Source organism: Otolemur garnettii, unplaced genomic scaffold (assembly GCF_000181295.1).
Source record: "Otolemur garnettii isolate 467f Iridium unplaced genomic scaffold, OtoGar3 scaffold00002, whole genome shotgun sequence".
NCBI classification, from domain to species: domain Eukaryota; kingdom Metazoa; phylum Chordata; class Mammalia; order Primates; family Galagidae; genus Otolemur; species Otolemur garnettii.
In genome coordinates, this window is record NW_003852397.1 from 5,384,299 (window position 1) to 5,408,913 (window position 24,615).

Genomic DNA, 24,615 nt, shown 5'->3' on the forward strand with positions numbered 1-24,615 from the left:
AAAAAAAAAAGAAAAAGAAAAAAAAAAACATAGCCGGGCGTTGTGGCAGGCACCAGTAGTCCCAGATACATGGGAGTCTGAGGCAAGAGGATTGCTTAAGCCCAAGAGCTTGAGGTTGCTGTGAGCTGTGATGCCACAGCACTCTACCAAGGGTGACATAGTGAGACTCTGTTTCTAAAAAAAAGAAAATAATAAAATAAATAAATAAATAAAAGTTAAAAAAAAAGAGAGAAACTTGTCAAAACTTTGGTTTACATGACACATTTTTACTTTTATTTTGAGACAGAGTCTCACTATGTTGCCCTCGGTAGAGTGCCACCGTGGCATCACAGCTCATAGCAACCTCAAACTCCTGGGTTCAAGCAATTCTCTTGTCTCAGCCTCCCGAGTAGCTGGGACTACAAGCACCTGCCACAGTGCCTGGCTATTTTTAGAGACAGGGTCTCACTCTTGTTCAGGCTGGTCCCAAACTGATGAGCTCAGGCAATCGACCCGCTTTGGCCTCTCAGAGTGCTAGGGTTACACATAATACATTTTTAGTAATGCTATCCCATTTGACTAATTGTTCTCTAAAGGAAGAAAAAAAAAAGGCCAGCCAGAATTTCAGATGAAGGATCTGAAATTAATAGACCTTGCTGGTTGCATCAATCAGTCTTTATTCTTTGATTGCTGCCAAGTGCTTTTAGTCTGCTCTATCAATTTGCACCAGTCTTGGGAATCAAATACCATACTGTCCAAGAGAGTAGAAGCCAGATGCGTTTCCCTTTACCATTAATTAAGTTGGAAATAAATTAAGTGCTGTGCTCTTCCCAATAACTGGTTCCAGTCTCTTTACACATGTAACTCTTTGTCTTTCATTTATTGCAGGATTTAGTCATTCGTATTGTTTTTATTCTTGGCAACCTAACAGCGAAAAACAACCAGGCTCGTGAACAATTTGCCAAAGAGAAAGGAAGCATCCAGACCCTGCTGTCATTATTTCATACATTCCACCAACTTGATCTGCAGTCCCAGAAGCAGGCCTATGAAGGAACAGGGCTGGCCACCGCTCAGAGGCCGCCGTCGGAGGTGGAGGACGTGCTCATCAAGCTGACCCGCCTGCTGGCCAACATAGCCATCCATCCAGGCATTGGCCCGGCCTTGGCTGCCAACCAGCAAGTAGTGGGCCTGCTCCTGACCATGCTGGGTGAGAGCTGCGGCCCGCTGGCTGCAGCCAGGGCGCTTCCTCTCAGCTGGGAAGACGGTTCTGCGGTTGGGGTGTGGTGAGGATTTCATTAGCACAAGTGGCTCACTTGAAAGAGCTTTCATGGCTGTGTGAAGGAAAATTCCTCTTCTGTTCAGAACCACTTTAAAAGTAATCCAGATATTTTTATAAAAAAGAGAAAGAAAAAGAAAACATAGGAATATAGATTATCACTAAAACCCACTGGATCATATACTTTAAAAGGGCGAATTTTATGGTTTGTGAATTATATTGCCATATAAAAAATTATACTGATCAAGTGAACAAAAATTGGCAAAACTAACCATAAAGACTTTAAAGAAAGAGTTTAAGATCCCAGATTTTTCCTGGAGCAGTCCACATGATTAGAATTAATGTTTTTTTCCCCTTCAGATTCTTACATTACAGACCTCAGTCATTCAGGGCTGGCCTTTCCCCTTGTGTTAATATTAGTCAACATGGGCTCCCCTAACAAAATACATAGGGCAACTTAAACAACAGAAATTTATTTCTGATGCTTCTGAAGGCTGAGAAGTTCAAGGTGCCAGCCAGCTCAGTTCCTGATGAGGACCTTCTTCCTGGTTTGCAGATAGCCACCTACTCTCTGTGTACTCATGTGGCCTTTCCTTGGTGCAAGCCCTTGGGCATGGTGGACAGTCTCTGTCCCTCTCTCTTCTTCTCACAAGGTCACTAGTCCTGTAGGAGTAGGACCCTGCCCTCATGAGCTCATTCAGCTTCATGCCTCTTGGAAGCCCTCCCCTCAAATACAATCAAACTGGGAGTAGGGCTTCAACGCATGAGTTTCAGGGAGACACCCTTCAATCTGTAGCACCCCTCTCCACTTTTCAGGCCTCTCATTTCCCACGGGCACCTTTGCCTGTTGGTGTGCAGGGAAATTACCTGTGGTCCAGAGCAGTCAATGTAGCCACTGCTAACCAGATGTGACGATTTTGCTGTTGGGAAGGGAAGTTTAACGCCTGACAAAAATGATGTTTTGAAGTAATCTGTGAAAATTCCCACCCCACCTCTGTCAACCCTTTATGGAGCCTTCTGTATAATCAGTCCTGTGTGGTGTGGTGCAAGTTTGTTTTAGTCTACTCAGACTGCCATGACAAAGTGTCATAAACTTGGGGCTTAAGCAACAGAAATGTATTTGCTTACAGTTCTGGGGACCTGAAGTCCAAGGTCAGGTAGCCAGCAGGGCCAGTATCTGATAAGGGGTCTCTTCCTTGCATATAGGTGACCACCCTTTCACTGTGTCCTCACGTGGTGATCAGAGCACGCTCCCGTCTCTCCCTCTATTGGAGTCGGGCCCTGCCCTTCAGACTCATTTAATCTTTCTCACCTCCCACCGCTGTCCATTCAGTCCACAACAAGGTTCCGGAAATGTAAGCAGGTTTCTGTTTCAACAGAGAGGGATGTCAGGGACACAGACAAGAACCACATAGGTTATAAGAAGTGCCAGAAGCAAGGTACACGTGGGCCTGAGGGGTGAGGGGCAGAGCTACAGAGCTCAGCTGTGGGTGTGTGACAATGACTTTATCACGCAGCTTTATGGTTTAAAAGGTGTTTTCATATCTCTTATATCACAACAATGCAAGGGTAAGTTTTTTTTTATTATTATTTTCAGCAGTTTACAGATGAGAAAACAGTCTCAGTGAGATACAGTAACTTTCATAAGTTAGTAAGTGGCAGTTGCCCAGCCCCAAACCTGTGCCCCTCTGCTCTGCACACGACTCCTCACCTGTCTCAAGAAAAGATTCTTTGGTCTAGTGTGATGTCTCACACCTGTAATCATAACTCTCTGGGAGGCTAAGGATCCCTTGAGGTCAGGAGTTCAAGATCAGCCTGAGCAATATAGCAAGACCCCATCTCTACAAAAAATACAAAAATTAGCTGGGTGTGGCAGTGCACACCAGTGATCTCAGCTGTTCGGGAGGTTGAGGCAGGAGGATTCCTCAAGCCCAGGAATTTGAGGTTTCAGTGAGCTATGATCATGCCTCTGCTGTCATGCCTGGACAATAAACAAAGACCCTCTCTCTAATAAGGAAGGGAGGGATGGGGAGGAGAGAAATTCAGTTCCTGTAACAACCTCAAAAATTTCAGCATTTGAATGGTAACATTTCCCTGTCTGCTAAGTCTCCTTTCCCTTCTGAAGGGTCAACTCTTGTGGTGTGTCAGGGACAGATCTGACCCTGATCTTCACAATTAGCTTGGGACTCACTAAGGTACCCAGAAGCTGATTCTATAAAATGCCATTAGAGTCTTGAAATTTGCCTTTCTTTTTTCATCTTAAATGCAACCCTTTATTAAGTAGAATATATTACAGATTTTTACATTAAGTAGAGGGAAAACAATTATACTCTCATTTGTGAGCGTCTTCTTTTTCATGGCAACTCTAAAATTGGCAAGTCTCTCCTGTTTTCTTTTTCTACTTCTCAATAAGCAGGAGTTGGAACCGTAAACAATACACAGTCTGTTGCTTGCTGTATATATACTGTGAGGTCTGGGAGAAGAATGTGGAGGGAAGGTAAGAGCTCCTCAAGTTCATCCAGGTGCTGGGTCAAATTCTGCATCTTTGTCTGTGAGGCTGGCACTGGGGGAACAGGCAGCAAAGTCCTCCAACACGTCACATTCTTCTAACACGTGCGTCAGATTGTTGATGCCTTCAGAGCATGCCCGTCTCGCTGTCCCTTCTGACTCCTCCAGCTTCTCTAAGCAGTCCAAATCTTCTCTGCCATACAGGCGCATGTCCAAACCGGGTTCAGATCCTTTGTTAGATGTAGTTCCTGATGCCTGTCCCAATTCCATAGGACAAACATATTCTTGACCATTTTCTTGTTTCTTCTTTCTCAGATACTGAAAATGACTAACAGTAAGTTTCTTTCGCTTCACTTTGACAGTAGCTGTTAGACATACATAGTCTGATGACCCTGTGGCCTCTCGCTTCATGGGTTGGGCCTCAGCACCAATCAGAAGGTTGAAACGAGTGGCCAAATGCCTTTGCAACAAAGTCTTCTTTGGCGGGATTTTCAATAACTGAGCCATTATTTATTCAGTAAACTGAAGTTCTAGAACCATGAACCCATCATGGACACCACTGCCTCTGAGATTGAGGGGCATATTCTGTCAAGCCCATGGAGCATAGCTGTTCCTTCACTCCATGGTTGGTCCACCACTGAATCACTGATGGGGTGATGCTATTCTCCATGAACAGTTTGGTTCAAAGTTATTGATCCTCAAGACCTAATGGCACTTTTCTTTTTGAGACAAGAGATTTACTATGTCACCCTCAGTAGAGTGCTATGGCATCACAGATCACAGCAAACTCAAACTCTTGGGCTTAAGCAAGTCTCTTGCCTCAGTCTCCCAAGTAGCTGGGACTACAGGTGCCTAACATAAAGCCCAGCTATTTTTTTTGCTGTTGTTGTTGTCATTGTTGTTTACCTGGCCTGGGCCGAGTTCGAACCCACCAGTCCTGGTACATGTGGCCAGCACCCTAACCACTGAGCTTGGGTGGCACTTTTGATACTGAGATGGCATAGCCCTCTCACAACCTTCAAAGACAGTAAGTTGTCTACAGTTACGTAACGTAGCACCTACCTGCCCTTCATGAAACTGAACCTTACATTGGGGGAGGCCAATATCACCCATCCCTGTAGAGGCCCAGGTGAAATCTATGACTGGTTTCTTCTTTGGCTCTCAGGGCTTGCCATGCCAGCTGGAGTTTCTTTTGATGAAGTAAATGCTTAATTCCAAGTTTCTTCTCTAGATCTTATTGAGAAGCCTACAAAAGTGTTTGGCCAGAATTCAGGTAGAAGTCTGCACACTTGTTCCTTGGCTTCATTGTCAAATGGAATATCCAAGTTACTGTTAGACTTTCCCAAATCTCAAGACCACGCAGACTCAGACATGTCATCTGCATTGAATGTTGTTGACTGACTTCTGTGTTTTCCAAAGAGTTTCATGATACTTCTGGATTTCTTTTTGGAATCCAGAGACAGTGGAGATACCAGGAAGGAACTGTTCCTCTCTGAACCTATTGGCCGAGAAGATGCATCAGCCAGACCTAGGTACTGTGCCATTTCCTTTCCTGTTTCCCCCAGATCTAGGTGCTTTGCCATTTCCTTTCCTGTTTCAGCCAATTTGGTGGCAATTGCTGTCCTCTTACTACTTTGGATTTTAAAAATTCCCAGCCAAAAGAAGAGCTGGCTCTTCTGGGGCCATTAGGCTGTCATCATGTCCGGGAGCTTTGGAGGGAGGCTGCTGAATGGGCTGTCTTCTGCTGGAGGTTTATCCCCATCTGGTCGCTCTTTCTTCAGATTGCCCAGGCTGCTGAATTTTTGCAGACTGGAAGTTAAAAGACTTATCACGTAGCTGGGTTTCAACAGGAAGACCAAGTGTTATTTTTCCATTATTCTCTTCAAATGAAGTCTCTGGTTCAGGAGGCAACTTTGAATTTTCAGTAGCTTCCACGTCTATAGATGCTGGCAATTAATGAAGAGATTGAAACTTGCAAGAGGCTGGTGTGCAACCCTTTGGGAACACTTGTGTTAAATGTGTCACAGCTGGGAGATGCCATTACTGGAGTAGGTGGTGGACTTTTGAAACTGATCTTCATGAAACGAATGAAGTTTCATTCTAAGACTAAGACCCCCGTGCATCTGGCAAGGTCATGATGGAACCGGAATAGAGCATGTCTGCCCTTGTTCTGTTGCTGTAGTTCTCTGATTGGTCTGTTGTCTGCTGGATTTCCGTGACCCACGTGTGCTGTGGCTAGTGTCCCTCAAGGGCTCTAAGTTTTTTTTCCAGATACTGCCTCATGGCTTCTCCTTGCTTGTTGAGATCTCTGGGTTACTCAGTCAGAGATCCTGCTGCTCTGTCGTGATCTCTCACTCTTTCAACAAACTTTCTTTAATATCAGCAAGTGCTTCCTTAATCCAGCCACTCATTCCTAAAGGTGTACTTTGTTACTTGGTCCGGTCCCATTATATCTTGCATTTTCTCAGACCTGTTCAGGCACTGTTGAAGCTCTTCTATTTTCCAATTCTTGTCTTCATTTGTCACCATCAAAGAGTCCATGGCCTTTTTCATTTTTAGGACTTCAATATCTCCATCAAGAATTGCAATCCCTTCTCCATTCATCTTGCAAACAAATTTTTCTTGTAGCCAGTTTACTTCAGATTCCTTTTATTCCAGCTGTTCTTTTAAGGATGCCAGTTCATCTTTGGTTGATTGAAGCTTGTTTTCATAGGCAAGTCTTTCACTGTCCATTTCACGGACTTTTAGCCCCAAGTCACTGAATTAGCCCCTCTGTGCCTCTAAACTTGTCTTCATAATCACATCTGTCCTTCTCCATCTGAACTTCAAGTTACATATTTTGGCCATCAGATGTGACTTCTGGGTTTCTGAAGAGGCCCTACTCAGAAGCTCCTATAGCAGCACTCAGCCACTTTCTTGCATCTCCAGAGGAAACTTTAAATCTCTAATCTTTTCTCCTTGAGCATCCACATAGTCTGTTGACATACTCACCTGAAGAACTAGGGATTCTTTCTCATTTTCTAAATGTGCCAGCCTTCCTTGATATACATCTCTGTTCTCAGGCAGGTGTTTAACTTGTCATTCGACTCTGAACCCGTTCAATAAGCATTTCTGCTGCTGGGTCTGAGATCGGGCTTCCTACGCCTTCCTTCATATCTGTTTCTCTCATCTCTAACAATCCACCTGGTCTTCTGCAAGGTGTGCAGCAGGGGTCCTCAAACTTTTTAAACAGGGGGCCAGTTCACTGTCCCTCAGACCGTTGGAGGGACGGACTGTGGGCCCCGGGACAAGTCGGCTGCTAAGCAGGACTGGCAGTGGTGGCAAAAACACTGGGAGGGCTGGATAAATGTCCTAGGCAGGCCGCATGTGGCCTGTGGGCCGTAGTTTGAGGATGCCTGGTGTAGAGCTTGTGAACATCCTATGAACAGAGCAGTGGAGGACTGGCAATCAGAAATCCCACTGGAATATTCCAGAGCTACTTAGAACCTGCTATGACACCATGCATCTGCTCCAGTGCTGCAGCCAACGTGTCGCTTGCTTCACTCATCATTTTCTCATTTGTCAAGGGCAAATGGTTTGGTTCTTCATCAGGATGTTCTGACTCATTTGTCAATTGTGAAGCTTGCAATTGTGGTCCATTGGGACAGTTACCACCTTTGGATGGCTGTTGGCACAAGCCAAATGTAGAGCAGTCCTTCTAGAGTTCCCTTCTTTGCCATGGGCACATCCTCTTTTACTGGATACCCCATTCTAATGGGAAGAGGTACTGCAGAGGGTTTAAATGGTGTTGCAACAGGATCGACACCTGGCAGTCTTGGTCAACAGCCATTTTCTCTGTCTTAGGAGGAAGTGCTTTCTGTTTGGTAGGTGGTCAGGTTTGGATGTTCTTTGTGAGCTAGGTCTTGGAGTGTGGGTGGCCAGGGACATGGCAGTCCCTGCTGTGTCCTGGCCCCAGCTGCAGAGCCAGCCAGGCTGCGAGAATGATGCCTGTCATGGCAGAAATTTGCCTTTTAACTCATCCCCTGCCCCCAGGTGAGTCTTCTGCCCATTAAATGTTGAGACCCAGTGCTTGAGGGAGCCACGGATCCTCTGTGACCCCTGAGACAGTAGCTCTCATCTCTTGCAGGCATCATCCCTTTACCTGTCTGCAACTACCTGGGAAGGGCCTGAGGACCAGACCTCAAACACCTGGACTGGGGATACGTGATGTGATTGTGAACAGCTAAGTGAAGGGGTAGAGTCATGCGTGACTTGTTTTCCCACCATTGTCAATATTCATGGATAAAGTGGGAAAATTCCTGGTTTTGCATATAATTCATGAACTTAGAAATTACATTTCTACCTATAAACTAAAGGTAGAATGAACAGCTTGTTTTTGGCTCTGAAGAAGATGATGTGTTGGGGCAGGACAAAGAGGCTGGGAAGGAGACATGACCCAGGATGAGACAGTTAGCCAGGGCTAGCCCAGGTCCCCTGGCTGGCACCCTGTCTGCTCCAGGCCTCCTTCACCAGGGGCTCTGCCTTCATCATCTGGAGGATTCCCAGGTGAGTCTTGCCTTTGTACCCCCAGAGGTTACTGGAACTCAAGAATAGCCTGCATTTTTTTCTTTGCTCTTAGGTGACCAGTGAAACTAAACAGGTGGTTCTCAAACTTGCTTGCATACAAGACTCACGCAGGGAGCTTATTAAAAGCACAGATTCCTGGTCCTACCCTCAGAGGGTAGATGTAGAGCCCATGAATCTACATTTTATTTATTTATTTTGGATTAATAAGATACACACTGCAAGTCCATAGTGATGAAAACAGCATGGTATTGGCATAAAAATAGACACATAGATCTAATGGAATAGAACCCAAGACCTATCGATGAAGCCAGCTTTATAGTGCCATCTGACCTTCAATAAACCAAACAATATACTGGGGAAGAATTCCTATTTAATAAATGGTGCTAGGAGAACTGGGTAGCCACATGTAAGTTGAAACTGGACCTGCACCTCTCACCACTTACAAAAATTAACTCATGATAGATAAAAGACTTAAACCTAAGACACAAAACTACAAAAACTCTAGAAGTGTGAGAAAAACTCAACAACATATTTGCCGTGGGAAAGAATTTATAAAGATTGCAAAAGTAATCACAATGGCAATAAAAATAAATGAATAGGAACCTGCATTTTAAATAGCCCCCTGGCTGATCATGTTGCAGGTGGTGGTGGCGGGGGTGGCTTCCCTTTGAGAAATGCCATAGTCTCTGCAGAGTCAGAGCTTGGAACTGTATAGGCTGAGCAAAAGTGAAGAAACCTTGCTGTCCTGTGATTGGCCAGGGCCTCTAGCAGTTGTTTGTGTGAGCAGGTGAACTCTTGTCTGTTCTCTCTCCTGAAAGATTTTGTCTCCAAATAAAAGCGATGGGAGGGCACCCACCTCTACCTTCCCCTTATACAGTTCAACTGCTGGGTGATTTTCTGAGCCCTCCCAATTCTTCTTCTAATGATCTCTGTTGAATTCCCACCTGCTTTATCTGCATCAGTGTGGAATAGTGATCAGATTCCAGGAGAAGGCTCCTGCCCCTCTGATAGACCAAGCAGCTTGCTTAGGGCAACCCAAGGGCAGTGCCAGGTTGTGGCTGTGAACCTTGAAGCGGCCCACCCACTGGTCTGGTTATGCTCACTGTTTATCCTCAGAACTGAGCACTCCTCCCAGCTTGATGGCTCTGGTCCTACCGTACTATCCCCCAGTCACATGGGAAAGGCATCCCTGGGGGTCATTTGTTTTTCACCACTCTGCAGCCCTACATCCTTCACAGAGCAGGTGCCTGTGTCCCAGGACTCACCTAGAGAAAACAGTCTCATTGCAGAGACACTTTGAAAAATTAAAAATGTTTCTAGTAAGAACCAGCCGTCTCAGAAAGCCCCTAGTCTCAGAGATTTGCTGACATAGTGGCAAGTTCCAAATTCCAGATTCTCTTACATCCATGAGTCAGTTATGGAGGGTCATATGGTTCTTTCATGCTTTGTGGAGGCAGATTCATTGTCCCAATCAGCTCTAATGGGAGCTCAGTAATGCTGAGTCCTTGGCCTGAGCAGGGTGCTATGGAAATAGTGGAGTAGTAGGGTCAGACAGACCTGGATCCAGATGCTTGCTATGTGGAGTCAGGCAAAGTATTGAACTTCAGTATTCTCTTCTGACCCCCCAAATGTTATTTGGAGAGCTAGTGCTTGTGAGTATTGGGAAAGATTTCCCAAGACAAAGATTAGGACAGAAAGAAGTTTATTTACTTTTCCCTGAGTGGAAAAGGACCAACATGAGGTGGAAAAAGGAAGAGTGTGCTGGCCTCAAACACCGGCTCTTGATGCTCTTTTAGAGGCTTACAAATCCGCAGGTACAGTGGAGAAACTGCTGCATCCATGCCTTTCTTTCATCTTGGCAACAGGCAGATAACAGGAACTGAAGCTGGGCCGGATGTCACTGCCCAAGAGTTGGCTCCCTCGCCCTTCCTTAGAGACAGGATTATCACAGGAGATGTAACTCTGCCCTTCAGATATGATTGAGGTCTGAAACTCGTTCTCCTGCTGTTCACTCAGGAACTCCGTAAAAGCAGATTCTTAAAAGCAGTCTTGAAAGAGAAAGATTTACATCTCATCTCCATCTCTCAGTTCTTTTCAAAACAATTCCTGGTGGGGGACCTGTTAGTGAGAGAACCCATAAGATCGATCTTTAACTGTTACCAGCACTAGGAAATTGCAGAATTAGATATTGTCCTGTTAATGTTTTCACACGTCGCCTTCTCAGTCTATCTGTTGAAGTACTAACCCTCAACAGGATAATATTTGGAGATACAGCCTTTGGGAGTTAATTAGGCTGTATGTAATTAACTTGAGGTCATGGTGTGGGGCCCTCATGATGGGATCAATGTCCTTAGAAGAAGAGACACTAGAGCTCTCCCTCTCTCTCTGCCATGTGAGGACACAGGGAGAAGGCAGCTGTCCACAAGCCAGGAAGAGAGCCCGCACTACAACCTGGCCATGCTGGCGTACTGATCTGTGGCTTTCATCCTCCACAACTGTGAGAAAATAAATTTCTGTTGGTTCAAGCTTACCCAGTTGATGGTATTTTGTTATGGCAGCCCTTGATGACTGAAACAGATGCACCTTTGGAAAATGAGTTATTGGGGGTTTAAATACTTGTGATTGACTTTCCTGGGGTTAAATGCACATGAAGTGCTGGGTGGTGTTCATGGTAGGTGCTTGGTAACTATGAGTACTTATCCACTTGCCCTAGATGCCATTTCTCCTGCCGAAATGTGTGGTCCTACAAGAGGTGGGGACACATCAGAGCTACCCTGCATTTTTCAGGCAAGCTAATGAATTCTTCTATAAAGGCAAGAGAAAAACATGTCCCTAACCACTGCCCCTGATCCAGCACCATCAGTCTGGTGTGCCAGGAACCGGTGCTGTGAGTTAGACATTGCCTGAGAGTTAGACATTCCTTGCCTAAGAGTTAGACATTCACCTGAGTGGCTCCCTGTGAGCTGTCATTCCCAATGGCCCAGCTGTTAACAAATGTTTACTTGGTACCCACTGTGTGCTCTTTTAAGCCCTTTATGAATATTAATTCATTTAAACTTTATAACAACAACTCTATAATGTAGATGCAATTATCACCCCCATTTGACTGTCAAGGAACCTAAACGCCAGGAAGGGTAAAGGTCAAGGTCACACAGCCAGAGAGTGGAAGCACCAGGATTCTACTCAAGAGTCATGGCTAAAGAAAAGGGAGATACTTTTGGTGGCTCCCTGTTCCATCTTTTACCTTATCTCCTTCAAAAATAATTTGGATCCTTTCATAGATCCCCTAGAAAACTGAGACTACTAGGATAACACCTTGCTGTGGAATCCACACCAAAGTCCAAGATAATACAGTTCCTATTTCCTTCCTGTGTATGTAAACTGAAAAGCAGGCAGTTCGGGCCTCACTTATTCTTTCTCTCTGCAAGTATTCACTGAGTGTCTCATGTATGGACCCTGTACAGACTGCTGTGGGTGGAGGGCCCACTGGCAGAGGGAGAGAGCTAGTGCCTGGGCCATGTCTGTAGCCCAGGAAAAGTCTTTTCCTTTGCATGTCATAAGTTATAAAAAGGCTATTCTCTTTAATGAAAAGGAAAAGGTCTACAAGGTATGATAACTAAGGGAATTTAAGAGCTGGCGGCATCCTCTCACTCAGCTCATAGCCCCCCTACTTGTTCCTGAAGAACTTGGGTTTTATCCAGGAGTTAACAGGCACTTTCTAGCCAATGAAACACAGTGGACAAGCCATGGGCAAAGGTGTGCACAGATGCTGCGGGCCTCCCTCCTGGCCTTCGGGAGCAGGCGATGACCAGGTGGAGGACCGTCAAGGAACCTAAACCCCTTAGGCCAGGCGTCCTCAAACTACGGCCCAAGGGCTACATGTAGCCCGCCTAGGACATTTATCTGGCCTGCTGGGTGTTTTTCCCGCCACTGCCTATCCTGCTTAGCAGCCAACTCGTCCCGGGGCCCGCAGTCTGGCCCTCCAATGGTCTGAGGGACAGTGAACTGGCCCCCTGTTTAAAAAGTTTGAGGACCCCTGTCTTAGGCACTCCAGCACCTGGCAGACTTGCGCAGGGCAGGAGGTGAAAGGCAGAGGCTGTGCAAGTTGCTGTGACTAGTTCAGTATCACCAGGCTCATGACTGTACCTCTGATCCCCAGACCCTTCTATCCAACTGCCTACCCCCCTCCTGTGGGTGCTTCATAAGCGCCATAGAATATCTGAAGCTGAACTCATGGTCTCCCCACCAACTTGGCCCTCTTCCTTAATGCAGTGAATGTGGTCAACATCTACCCAGTTATGTAAGCCCCAAACCCAGGACCCATTGGGTGGCTCTTCTCCCTCACACCCCAGTCAGTCTCCTCTAAGTCTGTCCCCTCTGCCCCATCTCCATCATCATCCATGTCTAAGCTCTGTCACCATCATCTGGAATCGTCCTGAATACATGCCCATGTCTGTTCTTCCCTGCACTGTGGCAGAGCAATCAAGAGATGCTTCTGAGACTGATTGGGAGGCAGGGCCAGAATCACTGGCCTGATGTGTACGGGTCTGATGTGCTGAGCTCATGCCCATTCACTCTTTGTTCATTCAGTATTACATTCAGCACCTAGTTACTGTCTCGCTATGTGCCAGACACTGGGAACACAGCCATGAATAAAACAGACCCCTCATTCTCTTTTTTTTTTTTTTTTTTTTGAGACAGAGACTCAAGCTGTCCCCCTGGGTAGAGTGCCGTGGCATCACAGCTCACAGCAACCTCCAACTCCTGGGCTCAAGCGAGTCTCCTGCCTCCGCCTCCCAAGTAGTTGGGACCACAGGCGCCCGCCACAACGCCCGGCTATTTTTTTTTTTTTGTAACACGGTAGATTTTTTATTTGGTTGTACCGGAGAGGGGTGGGACAACCTAATAATTTATTGAGCTGGTATAAAGATAAATGCATACGTGGAAGACATCAAGCCGGTCCCCGCAGTCTCAAGGAGCTGGTGTGTTCCTGTGTAACACTAGCTGGTCACATGTGCCCCGGAGAAAATCAAAGCAGGGGGAGGGGGGAAGAGAATGACAGATGCTACTGTATACGGGGTGGTTATATGGGACAGTTAAGGAAAGTGTGTTCTACAAGCTGGCATCCAAGTACTGATGGAAGGAAGTGAGGGGGGAGCCAAGAGGGGCACTGGAAGAAGAGTGCTCTCCAGACAGAGACATTCACAGTGCAAAGGGTCTTGGGCAGGGTTGTGCTGATGTGCTCACAGAGGTAGGAGGTCAGGTGTGGTGGCTCTCACCTGTAGTCCCACCTTGGGAAGCTGAGCTGAGAGGATCTTTTAAGCCCAGAAGTTTGAGGCTGCAGTGGGCCAAGATCATGCCACTGCACTCCAGCCTGGGAGACAGATCCTGTCACCCACCCTCTGGCACTGGGGCTGGAGGCCAAAGTAGCAGGTGAGGCAAGCAAGGTAAGGCCTGGGGCAGCCCAGGTGGGGCCATTTCTGGGTCGCAACCTGATTGGTTTTGAGAATAGACTTAGGGAGGCAAAAGAGGAAGAAAAGAAGCTGGTGGAATGAGAGGTGGGCTGGTAGAGGCGGTTACAAGGGATCGGAGTCTGTGTTTGGAAGACAGCTTGATAGTCATGGATGGATTATTCTGCTGGGAGGCGAGGTGTGGGGGAGTGTGGAATCAGCTGGTAGAGCCCCTGGGAGCTCCCGAAGATGGGGCTAACGGGGGATTAGACAGCTCCCTCACTGGGGTGTTGGCCCCTTTGCTTTACTTCCCACACAGGCCTTACTTAGATCAGCTGGGCTTTTCCAGGCCTCCTGGCTGTAAGGATTGACCTTGGAGTGTCCTCTCTGCCTGGCCAGAAGTGGTCCCTTGCATTTGGTACACTTCTCTGCAGGAAGAATCGGGGAGAATAAAGAGACAGACCCTGGCAGTGCTGGTGCCGCAGTTGTGACGTCATTGGTTTTACACCTGCAACGCGTCTCTGACTCCCCTGTCCCCGCTTTGTTTCAGAATACAAGGCACTTGATGACTGTGAGGAGCTGGTGATCAATACAACAGCAACGATCAACAATTTATCTTATTACCAAGTGAAGAATTCCGTAATTCGAGACAAGAAGCTATATATTGCTGAATGTAAGGTTCAGAGTGGAGTTTGGAGGAATAAATGCTCATTTAAGTTTTAATTTTACTAACTAAATACAGAAGTGGGGACATTAATATCTTGTCTTCTGGTACAAAGACTCAGATCCTGATCTGATTTTAAGAAACTAGAGCATAGGGAAATAAGACTATGGAAAAACTGGTTTCTTAGTTCTTACTCGAGTCCCTTACAGTTAGTATTTTATTACCATGTTCAACTTTTAAATGGTCAGGATTTAGTACGGTATTGGTTTTCATCAGCCTTAAATGAAAACTTAAATTCACTCATTTTAATTCTTTGGTCACCAAATCTAGTGCTCTTGAAGCTTCTTGTGAGTAACAACATGGATGGAATCCTGGAGGCTGTGCGCGTTTTTGGAAATCTCTCCCAGGACCAAGATATCTGCACTTTCATTGTGCAGAACAATGGTGAGTTAATGATGCTTAAATTCATCAATGAGTGTTTCTTGACAACAATCAGCTGAGTGCTTCTGGAGCTTGGGTCATTGCAGCATCACACTTCCTCTGCTTTGAGGTACATGGGATACCTAGTGCCTACCTTGTGCCCTAAGTGTGAGGCCCCTGGCTCATGGTGTCAGGATGGACTCCAGCAGTGTCCCCTCTCCCTGTGAATGGCCTCTGCACTCAGATACAGGGGGTTTGTATTCATGTGGGTCTATTGGAAACAAACAATCTGCAGTCATCACTTCTGCCCATGGGAATGGCCTCAAGAGACATTCTTTGTTATAACAAAGAATTTTCACATTTTGTTTGTTATAACAAAAAGTGAAAACAATTTAGATGTCCATCACCAGGCAAGAGGGTAAATACTTTGTGTAATATTCATGTAACAAAATGTTCTATAGCACCTAAAATAAATGAACTCAACATACACATACCCACAGGGGTCAAACACATAACGCGGGTGTAATATAGTTAGCAATAAGAGGATATGTACAGAAGAATGCTGCCAATGAGTTTTAAAACATGCAAAGCTATCTTGGGTGGTGATCATTGGTGTGTATTCATGTTATAATGGTATGAAGTATAAATAGTATTTAGAAATGGTAAACTCCACAGAATTTGCCTTTGGAGGGAAAGGGATGTCTAAAAACATAAATTTGGATCTGCAGCGTTTTTACTTTTTGTTTTTAATTGGTAAATACGAATTGTATATATTTACATGTAGACCATGTTGTTTTGAGTGTAACGGATGGCAGTTACCGAAGTGTTTATGCTAACCACACTCTTTGTCTCAAAGATTTCATATAAGAATAATTTTAAAAGCTTAATGGTCCAGGCTCATAACGGAAATTCAGATAATGCAGATATGAAACGCAGGAGCAGCAAACTGTCACTCATTATCTCTCTACTCCAGAGGTCACTGTGAACATTTGGGTGTGCACGTTAGACTCCTCAGAGTGCATGCGGATATGATGTAGCCTTTGCTGAGCTCACTTCCAACCCAGTCAGCAGGGCCCAGGCAGAGCAGGGCGGCCCCTCAGGAGCACAGTCCAGTGGGAGGAGGCAGACCACGCACCTTGTTCTCTCTCCTCTAACCCTTTGCTCAGCCCTGCTGTGGGATGGGAGAACAGGACAGTTTCCAGTTCAATATCCTAGGAGGAGGGGAAAAGGATTCCCCTGAGACAGGAGACATCGCTACACTGGAAGCCCTGCCTTGGCCCAGGTGCTTTCCAGCAACCTGAGTCTTACATGTGGCCCTGGGAGACTTCGAGGATGATCTCACCAGGAGCCAACTCACCAACACCCCCCTCCCCAGCTGTGTATTTAAAGATAGTCGATGCTGGAGGTTCAGAGAGGCCCTTGAGAGTAACCAGCAGTTAGAGATGAATGTTACCTGTGTTCCCTCCTTTCCGCCAGTGGGGAGTCTGTCACTACCCTGGAGAGGGAGCTGCTGCCAGGAAGCAGGCTCTGGAGTGGGGGGTGTAGGGAAACCCACTGGGGGTGAAGCCTTAAGAAGAATAAGTGCCTTAATAGGGGTTCCATTTTCAAGCCATGCCTCACTTCCCAGTGCCATTTATGAAACAAGAGACAGCTGAGAACCCTGAGCTTTCACTGGTCTGCATTTGTTCTCTGCCTTCCCAGTACACAAGTTCATGATTGCATTGCTGGATGCTAAGCATCAGGACATTTGTTTTTCTGCCTGTGGTGTTCTCCTAAATCTCACTGTGGATAAAGACAAGCGAGTCATCCTAAAAGAAGGAGGTGGCATTAAAAAGTAAGTTTCAAGGTATGGAGATCGGACTCCTTTAGGTAGGGAGCTGGGGCCCTTCTCGTCATGCCACTGGAGCAAAGGTATTTCAACACTTGGAAGTCCCAGTCAGGGACTGAAGAGAGGATTTAGATTCCATTGTACACTGAAAATAATTCAGAAGTAGATTATTGCTACTTTTATAGTCACTTCAATTTATAGATAGGAAAATTTTAAAAATCACTGAATTACGTATAACTCATATTAAATATCTTTGTGCTAAAAATATTATAATTAAAAATCGATTAGGACCTACTAACTTCTCCATTTGACTTTTCTTAACTCAGGTTAGTGGATTGTTTAAGAGATTTTGGTCCCACTGATTGGCAGCTGGCCTGCTTGGTTTGCAAAACTTTATGGAACTTCAGCGAAAATATCACGAATGCTTCATCCTGTTTTGGAGATGAAGACGCTAACAAACTCTTAGTGCTGTTGTCATCATTTTTAGGTAAGACTCCTGATTATGGTGAGCCAGAGTTTTATCAGAGGGAGATGAAAAAAATCTTTTTTCCACGAACTGTATGGATAAATATCAGTATGCATCTGGGTAGCTATATTTCTATAAGCAAGAGAGTATGTTAAAATTATTATAATTTGGTGGGCAGTGCCTGTGGCCCAAAGGTGTAGGGCGTCGGCCCCATATGCCAGAGGTGATGGGTTAAACCCAGCCCTGACCAAAAACTGCAAAAAAAAAAAAAAAAAAATTTATTATAATTTGGAACTATCTAGAAGAGGCAGAATGTTATTTATAATAGGGACAGAAGGACTTTTAACTTAGTTAAAATCAAATGTCATGATTTCTTCAATGGCTTTTTTTTTGCATTTTGTATGAATGCATAAATATAAGAAAATCAGTGTACATGTATTTCTGTTGTTAAAAAGTATACAGACACTGTTGTAATTGAGAAAATATGGCTAAAAGCCGCTCTGAATGTTATGCTTTTAAATGCATCTATACATTTTAATTAGCAGCTTTAATGTGGGGGAGGGCCTGTGAAACTATTTGACATTCCAGTGGGGTCCATATCCTTGAAAGGTACAGTATTTTTCATCCTGTCTTAGTCTAAAAAACAATCATTTGGGTCAGTAAATGAGTTGGATGCTTTCAGTAATCCTTTTCCCAAAATGAAGGAGGTGTACCCATCACTTCCCAGCCACACGCTGGGGCAATGTCACAGAGCTTGGTGTGACACAGAGCTATGGGCTCGAACCCTCTGGCTCTCATTAGTGGTGTGATTTGGACAAAAGAATCTATCATAATCTGTCTTTTCATCTCTAAAATGGGAACATGACCCCTGTCCAGTAAGCATCCTCAGAACATAATGGAAAGACCCTGAAAGCTTGTAATCAGACCGTTCTGAATTTAAGTTCTCACCTCATCCCTTACAAGGTTTTTTTCCTTTTTTATTTTTTTCCTTTATTGAGACCCAGTCTTATTCTGTTGTCCAGGCTGGTGTGTTCATAGATCACTGCAGCCTCAAATTCCTGAGCTCAAGTGATCCTACTACCTCAGCCTTCCAAGTAGCTAGGACTATAGGTGCACACCACCAAATTTGGCTAATTTTCAAAAAAACTTTTTTTAGGGATGAGTTCTCACTATGTTGCCCAGGATGGCCTCAAGCCAACCTCCTGCCTTTGGCCTTCCAAAGTGCTGGGATTACAGGTGTGAGCCACCAGCCCATTTGCAAGTTTTTAAACCTTGTGCTTAACCTCTCTGAAATGATACTTCATCATCTCCAAGATGGGGATATTTAACGTCCACCTTGCAGGTAGTAAGAGGAAAAACGAGCAGATGAGTACAAACGAGACAGTGCCTGATATGTAGCAAGTACTGAAAAATGGCTACAGTGCTTTGTCAACTCTTAAGAGTTGTAATGTAATTGAACAGGCACTGAAACTCAAAAGTTATTTGAAAGAATCAATTTTGGGTGGCACCTGTGGCTCAAAGGAGTAGGGCATCAGCCCCATATACTGGAAGTGGTGGGTTCAAACCCGGCCCCAGCCAAAAAACTGCAAAAAATAAAAAAAATAATAAGAAGAAAGAATCAATTTTACTAGGCCGATGTGAAATTTGCTTTTTCCAAGTAAATACAATTTTGTGTATGCGTTTTAAAACACAGAAAGAATGAAAATGAGCATGATTTAAAATCATTGAGGTTCACGGTCCATTCTGTACACATCGTGCTACCTCAGGTTGCCTTAATTCAGTTTTCAGTGGTGGCAGAGCATGGAAATCAAATACATGGCTTCCTCGCCCCAGCCTCTGGGGTGAGGCTGAGAATCTCTGGGTTAAGAATTCCACAGGTGAGTCTGATTCATAGCCAGGGCTGAGAACAGGGAGGATGTCTGCAGAAGAAGGAGGCCAGAAAACAAGATAGTGCCCAGAGCTTTCCAGAGTGCCACTTAAAACCCAGAGTCCCGAGTTGACTCCCTCAGCAGCAGACGCCACATGCTCTACTCCTGGGCTCCCCTGTTCCGGAGACCCAGCTCTGCTACGGCTCTTCTCTCCCTCCTGCTCCCTCCAGGCTCCTGCTCGCTCATGGCTTTGGCCACCTCCAGGCTCTCACCAGCTGCCCTCTGTGCGTCTCTCTAGGTCGCCTCTGTTGGGGCCCTTCTCTGTGTCTCCCATGCAGGGAGAAGATGCAAGTGGCCCCGTGTCACCTTGCTGGGTTGTAAGGCTTCCCGTAGGCAGCAGCTGCCTCTGACAGGCTTTCTGTGGCTTCCTTTATTACCTCCATCTGGGGCAATCAGCCATAAATAACAAGGATAAGGGGGCCACGTGACACAGATGGTGCAGAAGCAGGTGTGGGATGGTGGCTTCTCAGCAGGGCAGCACACCTGGAAGGCCCTTTGGTTTAGTGGAACTATTACTTGTTACAGTCTCTCCTTAGTGTCCGCTGGGTGTTGGTCCTCAGACCCCCTCCCATGCCTAACCCAGGGATGCTCACGTGCCTTATATAAAATGGTGCAGTATTTGCACGGAACCTATGCCTGAATCAGCTCTAGATTACTTACAATACTCAATGCGATGAAAAGGCTATATAGTTATGCTATGTTTTTTAAATTTTGTATTTTTATTGTTGTATTGTTGTTATTTTATTTTTTCAAATCGTTTCAATCTGTGGGAGCCCACAGCTACGCAGAGCCGACTGTGCTCCACTCTCAGTGTGCTCTGACAGTCAAATCAGGCGTCTGCTCGGACTTCTGCACCCTCTGGCTTTGCACACCCCAGGCTCCCTCCCTGGCTGGCCAAATGCTGCTCGCCCCTGCAAGCCCTTCTTGGATAGCTCTTCCATCCCACAGTTGTGGTCTAATCATGGTGAATCTGTATTCTTGAGTAGTTTTCAACATGAACTGCGTAACTTCTCCTGTATTATTGTTTTGTAAGTTTTATCTTATTTCCCCACTCCCACTAAGCCACATTAGGAAAAGGATATTGCCTCATACAAAGAAAGACAGTATGTGGCAGATGCCTGGATTGGCTAACAATAGCGGCGCCTTTGTTTTGATGGTGCGATATCCTTCCAAAGGGATGCTCATTCTATTTTCCCAAGAGCTCTCTGAGGTCATTAGCTAGATGACAAGACAAGACAGTAGGCCTAGGAGGGTAAGTGACTTGCCCAAGGTCAAACTGTAGCAAAGCCAGGACCATGAATGAGAAAATGAGCCTTGTATTTTCCTGCTGTTCCATGACATACACCCTCACACCCCCCCGGCCTGTGGAAGGGACTGTGGCATGGATGACAACAGATAAACACAGTTTGGTCAGGGAGCTGAATCACAGACGCTCATGTGACTGGGATCCCCTCTGAACCTGGGGACTCTGTGGGGAATCTGCTGCTTCCTGGCTTTCCTCCCAGCAGTGGGCACGAAGACCCTGCTGACATGGTCATCGCTGACTGGACAGTTGGGCTGCGGCGCGTGAAATGAACACGTGTATGAGAGTTTCTTCGAGTATCGATTCTCTTAAAACACAGGCCATTTTGAAAACAGGATGAGCTATTCAATCACAAAGGCCCGTGCTAAAGTAGCAGCACTGTTTTGGGTTTTTTTTTTTTTCTTTTGGTGTGTGTGTAGAAATAACGGCAGTTATTCCATTTAAGCTGCTTAGGGCTGCACACTGCTTAGAGCAGTGTAGCCCAAGCACCATGCAGTTCCCTCTTCAACCCAGAGCTTCATTGGATTTGGTAGTAACAAAGTAATATGCTTTGCCTAACTTTTTCTTGCTGGGTGACTATAAGAAAAGGAGGACATTGACAGGTTTTCTGGAAAGTGGCTTAAGAAGAGTATTGTCCGAGACTTCCCAGTAGACAGCAGTTACGTCCTATGAACTTACCAGTGGTGTGCTGGGCTTGCGCTTCCAAAGTGGTGAGCCCCTCTGGGGGAGGGGAGGGCTGGCAACTGATGGCCGGTGTGTGTGGTTTATTGTTACAAACAAGAAGTAAGTTAGGCTGTTATATATTTATCATAAGGTGTATGGAACACAGCACCCAGATTTTGTGACAAGTAGAGGGGCCCAGTGTTCAAGTTGGAGGATCACATCATGAAACCTGTGCCAGAGAGCTGTCAGGTGCTTCTGGAGCAAGAGGACTGTACCTTATGAGAGAATAGTCAGGGCAATAAGAAATTCCTTACACAGCTAGCTGGCACTGACCAGCAAGCTGGGCAGCAGTGTAGCACATAGGGGAAGCTTAAACTATAATGGTGATTGTGATTTATAACACAGTCTTTACAAATCACAGACAAATTTAATTGTTTGAAGTCTTCTAATCCTTTCTAAGAACTTGCCCCCAAATTTCACACTGAATTTTGAAATGTGCCAGGCACGAAGAAGCTTAAGAATGATGGGTTGTATAAAACGGTGCTTTTCACACTGTGGGCTATAAAATCAGTTTTAGTTGGTTGTGACCAGCATCATTAAAAAATAAAGTAGCAAAGAAAGAAAATATCAGGGCACATTACATGTCGTAAGGGGATGTATTCTATTAGTAAACATCTGTTATTTGTATGTGAGTATCTTTTAAGTATATGCATATGAAGTTATGACATAAAATGGTTCTTACTATGGGTCGCAGTCAAAAGATTTGAATCATAGATCTAAATTTGTATTGAGTCAGCCACGACTACTCTTTTCAGTACAGATTCACATTTAATACCCAATGTAATATGGCACTTTTTATTTTGCTATATTTACTTTGAAACTTCAGACTGCATTTCTTTTACTTACAGCAATTTTGCTATTCTTATTGTCTTGTCTAACCCAATTTAGAATTAACATGGGTTGTGTGTAGATTAACTATAGGCTGGGCCTCAAGAAGTAACATTGTCTTCTGTGACATGAGATTAAAAAAAAACAACAACAACAGGTTTTGCTAAAACTACCAAATCCAACCAAAGCCCTGGGCTGAAGAAGAAACTGCAAAGTGCTTGGGCCACACTGCTTAGCGCTAAGCAGCTTGGGAAAGCTGGGCATCAAACAGAATGCATTTTTCACAAAAGTTTAGTGCTCAGAAAATCTGGTAAAGAGCGGGCAGGAAGATGACCTAAAATGCGAATTCCCTGAGTCTGGCAGACTCTTCCGACTTGAAAGTGGCTAAATGGGAAGGGCTTTAACGGCATCGAGCCGTCAAGCAGCACCGGCCTTCTGCTGCCTGCATTGCCTGGTTATCTTATAGGTGGGGAGATCCAGGGTTGCTTCCAGGGTCTCCATGGAGCTCGCTGCTGAAGTGTTTGTGTCTGCCTGGAGCTTATCTCAGAACTGCATAGCTGTCCACTTGGTTGGGAGGAGGGGAAGGTACAAACAGACTCCAGACTCCCTTATCTTATTCTGGGTGGTGACATTAATACCTGTAGTGCTAAAGTAGACATTGAATGTACACAAAGGTTCAGCGTAAAAAATCTGATACAAACAGAGTGGTGGAGCGTTTTATGTAACAGGATTTTAATTTGCCCTATGAAAACATGTTTGCAAATTATGTCCGTAGCAATGTTTGTGGTCATCTTAGGACTTACTGGTTACCAGCTAAGAAGTCTGCCTCAGGCCACAGACCTAGGACATGGTACAGCCAAGCTTCTGACCTGCAGGCCAGCGCACTGTCCCAAGGTCTGTCACTCAGGGTGTGAAGCCCAACACAAACAAGGAAAAATGTGGTGGCAAGTCAGCACAGACACCTCAGGGGCCATTTATCTTGACTTGGGTCAAATGTGTTATGATGTTCATAAAAATTCAGTGCCCGTGGATGAGGAATCAAATTAAAGTTGCAATTTTGCATTTTATTTTTACAAATAAAATAAATCATCCATGTGCCATCCATGGACTCACATAAAATTTTAATTTTAATACTCCCTGAGATTCTCAAAGTCCCCCAGTTTTCACAGTCATTTGAGAGAGTGTGGGGATAAGGAGTTGTCTTTTCAAAGCACTATATCCCCACTGCTTCAAAGACAGCAAAGTTTTTTGATTTTCAGTAAAATTTCAAGGGTCAAATTTAACTGAACTGCTTTCCCAAAAGATTTCCTGACATCTTTTATATCTGTCAAAATTACTTAAGTAATTTTTAATGTACATACAAAGAAGTAATCTAATATTACACTTTGTTTATTCTGAGATATTGTCACTTGACTTTTGAATATACACTTAACATGTAAAAAACCCAAGAAATTAGTTAAAATACAAGCTCAATTGAATCTATTTAAAAAAATTTAAAAGAAACTGAATTATGCTTATTTAAAAATGATGTATTTTAAAGAACAGAAGAGAGTAGAGAATGTCTCCCAAATCTTATCTTGTGTTATGCTAGTATTATAGATAAGCGTAATCATGTCAACATTAAACACTGTTCCACAGGATCACATTTCTGAATAATTGCTGTAATTTAAATTTTTCGGATGCAGATGAAGAACTAGCACTGAATGGCAGTTTTGACCAAGACCTAAAGAACTATCACAAATTCCACTGGGAAACGGAATTCAAACCTGTGGCACAGCAGCTTCTAAAGCGGATTCAGAGACATCACACCTTCCTGGAACCCCTGCCTGTGGCTTCTTTCTAATACGATCGATGCAGATTAACAACAGAAACAGGAAGCCAGGTCTCCCTCATTTTTAAGAAGTGGTAACAAATATGAACATTTTTTTTTCGATATTAACAAATATTCAAAGATTTTCAAGTACTGATTTTAGTGAGTAGCCTAGGTCTTTTAAAAGGAATAAGCATTTACCTTTGTTAGGTCTGATGGAACAATGAATATATGTGTTATATTTTCTGGTATGAGAAATGTAAGATGGAAAGATATACTTTTTTTTTTATGTAAGTAACTTTTTTCTTTTATGATCGATTAAATAATTTAGTTCTAGTTTTAAAATCTTGATTTAGCAATTGGGAATGTAAGTATGTGTCAGTCTATTAGTTAAATGAACATGGCAGTAAAGATGATGTATGGGGAAAGAGCGGTGGCCAGCCTGAGTGAACACATGAGCATCTAACTAATTCTTACTACGTCTAAGAATATGTTTTCTGATTAGGTCCTGGTGTTTTCCCAGTCCTTATATTCAGAGAAAGGAGTAAGCAGCAAAACTTGGAGAAAACTGCTTTAGGCCATCTGTTCTTTACTAAATAAGTAAAATAGATGAAAAAAGGAATGTCTTACCTCTTTCTTTTCATTTGAAATAAAATGACTGGACTAAACAGTCCTTCTGATTGTAAGTCTCTGTGTCTGGAGAGGTGATCGGTGTATAAGAAATGCAGGCCTAGGTATATGGCAGATCGGTTTGAATTGTAACTCTCCCCTGCTAGCTGTGTGGGCCTTGAGCAAGTAACTGAATTTCTTGAGCTTCAACTAGAAAATGGGAATAATATCTATTTTAACATAGCATAGCATAATGG

General features: G+C 44.5%; 1 protein-coding gene and 1 pseudogene across 1 annotated transcript in view; one reads left to right on the forward strand and one right to left on the reverse strand.

The window, feature by feature from the left end:
- ARMC2 (armadillo repeat containing 2) overlaps positions 1–23,782 on the forward strand; it is a 113,100-nt gene extending 89,318 nt beyond the window's left edge. The window contains exons 12-17 of the mRNA XM_012806242.1: positions 868–1,186; positions 14,330–14,452; positions 14,774–14,887; positions 16,565–16,697; positions 17,018–17,178; positions 23,625–23,782. Coding sequence (XP_012661696.1) covers positions 868–1,186; positions 14,330–14,452; positions 14,774–14,887; positions 16,565–16,697; positions 17,018–17,178; positions 23,625–23,782 — 1,008 coding nt within the window. The remainder of the gene's footprint in view (positions 1–867; positions 1,187–14,329; positions 14,453–14,773; positions 14,888–16,564; positions 16,698–17,017; positions 17,179–23,624) is intronic.
- LOC111724820 lies at positions 3,770–7,313 on the reverse strand (annotated as a pseudogene).
- Positions 23,783–24,615: the final 833 nt, after the last annotated feature.